Source organism: Eimeria acervulina, genomic scaffold (genome assembly GCF_000499425.1).
Source record: "Eimeria acervulina Houghton genomic scaffold, Eah_scaff51, whole genome shotgun sequence".
Taxonomy (NCBI): Eukaryota; Apicomplexa; class Conoidasida; order Eucoccidiorida; family Eimeriidae; genus Eimeria; species Eimeria acervulina.
The window spans coordinates 88,750-94,875 of NW_013549754.1; the positions used below are offsets into that span (position 1 = coordinate 88,750).

At 34.5% G+C, this 6,126-nt stretch overlaps 1 protein-coding gene across 1 annotated transcript in view; it reads left to right on the plus strand.

Annotated features, from left to right (window-relative positions):
• Positions 1-3,636: 3,636 nt before the first annotated feature.
• The window catches only part of EAH_00010160 (hypothetical protein, conserved), a gene marked incomplete at both ends in the record, with an annotated part of 4,067 nt that continues 1,577 nt past the window's right edge, over positions 3,637-6,126 (plus strand). Inside the window, 4 exons of the mRNA XM_013395200.1 lie at positions 3,637-4,631; positions 4,975-5,044; positions 5,467-5,551; positions 6,027-6,113. Coding sequence (XP_013250654.1) covers positions 3,637-4,631; positions 4,975-5,044; positions 5,467-5,551; positions 6,027-6,113 — 1,237 coding nt within the window. The remainder of the gene's footprint in view (positions 4,632-4,974; positions 5,045-5,466; positions 5,552-6,026; positions 6,114-6,126) is intronic.

Genomic DNA, 6,126 nt, shown 5'->3' on the forward strand with positions numbered 1-6,126 from the left:
TATTTCTATTATTATTCTAATTATTCTTATTATTATTATTTCTATGATGATGCTTATTATTATTTCTATTATTATTCTTATTATGATATATATTATATAGAACACAGATATAATATATATAATATAATATATATATATATATTATAATAAATATATTAAAATATATTTAAATATTAACTTTGAATTACTTCTCCTCACCAACAGCCAGCGTTGTTCTTCACCCAAGTCGCTAAGACAGCCGTTAGTAAATATTTATTTTTTCTACAAGTTTGAAGATTTGTTTGTTGAATTGTTTGTTCTTTTATCTTTTTTTGAAGTTTATTTGCATTATTTTCTTCTTTATTTATTTCTTTTGCTTCACTCTGCACGTCTTGTATGTGTTTATCGTGTTGTATTTCTTTATCTTGTTGTTTTGTTTGTTTTTCTTCTTCTTTATCTTCTTTATCTTCTCTTTTAATCTTTAATTCTTTTTCTTGCTCTTTATTTTCTTCGTTTCTCTCTTCTCTCTTTGCAAAGACAGAAGCAGCACGTTCTATCACGGCCGCATTTGTTAGCATATTTTTGAAGTTTTCTTCAGCTGGATGCATTTTAATATACTTCAATAACTCTATTTCCAGGGCTTCTCTGTTGTAAGGCAGAGAACAGCAGCAAAAAATTAATAACATTTGCATGCACTTAACCCCTCCTCTTCATTAATAAGATAAGAAACAGAAAAAATATACAATATTACAGAAATACAGATTAATAGAAAGATAAAAAGAAACAGATTAAAAAAATAATTTAAATACAACAGAGAATAACAAAAGAAAAGAAGCAAAGATTCATACGAAGGTAAGAAGGGATAAAATAGAAAGAACAACAAACAAATGCAGAAACAAATAAAAAACAAATAGAAGTAAACAAATAGAAGAAGAAGAAAGAAATAGATAAACAAATAGAAGAAAACAAATAGAAGAAAAACAAATAAAACAACAAACAAATAGATAAACAAATAGACGAGAACAAATAAAAGAAAAACGAATAAAACAACAAACCTGTATAATTCAATTTCTTCTACAAATGCCTCAGGCGGTGCTTCGCTAACTTGAGAGACAATTAACGTCTGAAGGATAAAACAAATTTTTCTTCTTTTGTTTATAAATAAATAAAAGAAGATAAACAAATATAATACAAGCAACAATTCAAAGTATTAGCATCGTACAAAAACTAATTATAATAATTGAAGCTGCAGCAGCAAGAAGGATGAGAAGCAGAAGAAGAAGAAACAAAAAAAGAAAAAAAAGAAAAAGAAAAACAACAGCAACATCAATAACAACAATAAGTGCATGCATGCAATTAAATAATAATAAACTGCATGCATACAAATAACACTAAATTGCCTACATGTACGCATGCGTACAAGTAAGTAAAAACAATAAGATAATAATAATAATAATAAGATAATAATAATAATAATAAGATAATAATAATAATAATAATAAAATAATAATAATAATAATAATAATAATAATAATAATAATAATACAAACAATAATAATACTACAAATAATAATAATAATAATAATATAAATAATAACAATATATAGAATAAATAAATAATAAAAAGTTAATAGTTAAATGCTCACACTGTCAGCTGCATTTACGACGATTTGTTGTCGCGTCTCAGGATGCAGAAATGCTCCGTTTTGCAATTTAGCAGCTTCACAGAGCACCGCCTGATTAAATAAATATATTTAAAACAAAAAATAATATTCATTTGCTTAAATACAACTTATATTTACAAATGCTTCAGTAGTTTATAAATAAATATATATATATATCTTGAATAAACAAGCGTCAAACTATTGTACAAATATATATAAATATATACATATATATGTATATATATATTATATATGTATGTGAATTTATGTATGTGCGAAAATATCAACTAAATTAACAAGCGCTTGAATATTATATTAATAGTGTATCTATCTATCTGTCTATCTATCTATATACATATATATACATATATATATGTACACACCGCATTGAGTATATTCATCTATGCATAAATGCGATGTAATATGAACGAAGTAAGGGGAGAAATGAGAAGAAATAGACAGCGAGAAGACAGAAGAATGCGTTTTTATGTGTTTGTTTTTCTGCATTAATTTAAAAGCAATTAGATATTAGTAACAACTCAATTCACCTGGTAAGAAGACATTTTAAAAGAAAATTCAACAATCTGTCTTTGTTTTGCTGCAGATCTTTGAAGAGCCTCCTCCACAAATCTATTTGAAATATAAGATGGGTCTACAAGCAGCTCGCATGCTGAAGAAGAGAATTAAACAAAAAAAAGAAATATAGAAATATAGAGAGAGACGCAGCAATTAAAAGACAAGCAAACGCCTTCTGTCTAATACTAATGAGCGCCTGAGAGAAACAGTATTCTTTTCAAGAGAATATAATTCAATTTAAAGGGTAGCTATACTACTAGACATGCATATATTATGTTGGAGCTCCTGAGCTGGGGGACGGCATAAACGCTCGATATGTTTTGTGTTTCTGAAATGAAAATAAAGAAGAGAGTAAAAATATATTAAAAAAGATATTCAACTCACTCTCCATTACCTCACGGAGAGCCCCCGGAGGTGAATTATCCACGAAATATTGAATGGCAGCGCGCGCATTATCTTTGTTTGTTTTAGACACATCCTGCTCTCCTTTGCTTTTTGCTTGTCTATTTTCCGAATATTTCTGTTCATCAATACTCATTTCCAGTAAACGAAGTCGCTTGATTCCCTAATCATACTTTGTGGCTGCTAAGACGCGGCAGATTGCAGCTGTAGGAGGCGCCGTTAGAGGTTGCTGGGTGTACGCGGACGAAAATCAAGAGGAAGAGAAGGGGATAGCAAAGAAAAACATCAGCTTTTAACATTCTCGTTGAGTTTCCATGAAATATATCCTCAAATTCAACACCAGGCACCCAACTTGCATGCTGTTGAGGGGTCGCGGCCGAACGCGACTGAGCTGCGGATACACCCGGATGGCTCGGCGCAGGTTCTCGGTGCGGTTGCTCTGTTCTTCGTCTGCGTCTTTTGAGGGGTATATCAGCGAAAATATACCGTATAAACTCATTTTTACGCTTTCTTATTCTTATTTTCCCGCCCAACTCCCGAAAACCAGCAGCTTTCCCTCCTGTGCATCTCCCAGCTGAGCACTGCTAGCTCAGCGTCTCGGTTCGAGAGCATCGGAGATCGTCGGACTGTTGCTCGCTGCTGGAGAGTTTTGTTTGCTTTTCAACTTCTTCATAATTGTGATTTATTTCTTCCTAAAGTACTTTGACTATAATTTTCTCGCATAACTTCCGTCGTCTGCTCCGCAGCCTCCAGGCAGCGGCGGTGTCGTGGCTGCCCAGGCCAGCGGGACGGCATTGTTGAGAGCGTTTCGTGTTTTGCGGTTATTTATGCAGATTGCTTCTTGATATTAAGTTTATTCTTGAATTTATCCAAGGGATTTAGGAGCAGTTTACCCTTTTGTTTCCCTTTTTGACAGAGCCGCGTCGCCTCCGAACTTCGATGCCTCCGGTGTTCCCGGGGAGCTCCGCTTTATTTGTTGCAACGGCCGCTTCATGAACTTCTTTTTTCTGCGTAGATGGCGGAGTTGAGGTCAGCAGCAACAGCAGAGGGGCTTAGCTTCTCGCCTTCTATGATGGCTGAGGGTGCCCCTTCTTCATTCTCCTTTCAGAACCGCAGCAACATGATGGGAGGAGAAACTCTACCTATGCAGATCCGCAGCAACAGCAAGCTTTCAGGGTTTAATTCCTTTAAAGAAGTTGCAGCAGCATCACCTGAAAATGCACATTGGGTTGAGAGGCCTCCTTCCGCTACCCCACCTGCTCCTTGGGGAGGGATAAGTGCTGCTGCTGCAGCAGCACCTGCTGCTGCAGCATCTCCAGCAGCAGCACCTGCAGCAGAAGGAGGCCCAATATCCCCTCCCTTGCTTCCGTCTCGCGATATAACTTCAGCTGGATGTTGCGGCCCCATAGCAGCAGCAGCAGCAGCAGTAGCAGCAGCAGCAGCAGGAGCAGGAGCAGAGGGTTCTCCGCAGCTGGATATACACCCGAGCAACAGCAACTTGCATGCGCTGATTCCGAGTAAATTTAAATATAAATTTCCTAGAGAAAGAATGCCTAGACACAGCAGCTATGAGGTGCTTGCAGTTGAAGACAATCCTTATGCTGCTCCTTTGCCCCCTCCTCCGCCTAAGCAGCCCCATAAGAAGAAATCAATATTCGGTATAGCGAAACGCATGCAGCAGCAGCAGCAGCAGAATATGCATTTAATGAAGCGGCCAGACGACCTCTCAGCAGCAGCAGCAGCAGCAGCAGCAGGGGAAGAAGGTGCAGCAGCAGCAGCAGCAGCAGCAGCAGCAGGAGGAAAGGGATGGATGCACGATTTTCGCTGCTTTCTTTGTACAAGTGCTGACTATGTTAGTGATGAACAAACGCAATTAGAAGTTGAGAAGAATCAGCTAGAAGAGGCTTTGATAGAATTTCAAGCAGAGCGGCGATCGCAGTCTCTGCGTCTGCTGCAGCTGAAGAGCGAATGCGAGAAACAAATCGAAGAAAGAGCAAAAGAATATAAACAGTCAGCAGATCAAATACAAGAAACTAAAGAAATACTCAAACAAATACAACGAGAGAGAGATCAACTCCTTAAACAACAACAACAGTAAAATACACATTGCTGCTGCTGCTATTGCTGCTGTTAGTGCTGCTGTTATTGCTGCTGTTAGTGTTGCTGTTGCTGCTGCTGTTGTTGCTGTTGTTGTTTGCTGCTGCTGCTGTTGCTGCAGCTGCTGTTGTATGCACTGACCTCCTCCTCACCTGCTGCATGCATTTAAATAACACCACCAACCATGCTGCTGCTGCTGTTGTTGTTGTTGCTGTTGCTGTTGCTGCTGCTGCTTCTGCTGCTGCTGCTGCTGCAGGACGGACTTATCGCTTGCTCTTCTTCGAGAGCGCTTCGATAGCAGCATGACTAATCTCCTTCATTCAGAGGTAATTTGTTTGCTCTATTTTTTTGTTTATTTATTTATTTATTTATTTATTTGTTTGTTTGTTTATCTGTTTATTTGTTTGTTTATCTGTTTATTTATTTGTTTTCTTTTTTGTCTTTGTTTGTTGTTTATCTGCCGTTTGTTCTCACTGTTCTATTATTTGTCTATTTATTTATTTAATTATTTGTTTATTTATTTTATGTTATTATTTATCTCTTTTATATTTTGTTTATTTTGCTGTCTGTTTATTTATTTGTTGTTATTTGTTTTATTTCTTTTTGTGTATTTGTTTGTTTATCTTCTATATCTATCCTTTCTCGTACCCCTTTAGTCTGTTATTTATATTTATTTATTTATATTTATTTATTTATTTATATTTATTTATTTATATTTGTTTATTTGTATTTATTTATTTGTGTGCAGCCGCAGTCAGTAGAGGCTATCACAGCAAAATTGCAGCAAGTTTACGCCGGGCTGAGCGACGCAATGTCAAAAGTACTTCCGACGGGTAAATACTTTACTTAATAATATTTATTTATTTATTTTATATTTATTTATTTATTTATTTATTTAATATTTAATAATAGTTTATCTAATAATATTATATTTAATTAATATCACATTCAATAATATTTTATTTAATAATATTTTATTTATTTTATATTTAGTAGTATCATATATATATTTAATATTATATTTATCAATATTATATTTATTAACATTGTATCTATTCATATTTATTAATATTATATTTATTAATATTTTATTAATATTTATTTATTTATATTTATTCAGTTTAGATTATAAATATATATATAAATTATATACATATTAATATATTTATTTATGTAGATTTGTATATATTACTTCGGTGTATGTTGTTTGTATTGATTTGTATATAAATATTTTTATTGTTTTTGTTTGTTCTTCTGTTGTTATTTTAGTTTATTTCTTTTGCGTGCGTTTGCTTGCTTGTATCTCAGGCTCTGCTGCTTCAGCAGCATCAGAGGCAGCAGCAGCAGCAGCAGCACAACAGCAACAACACCTTCAATCAGCTGCTGCTGCTGCTGGTGCTGCTGCTGC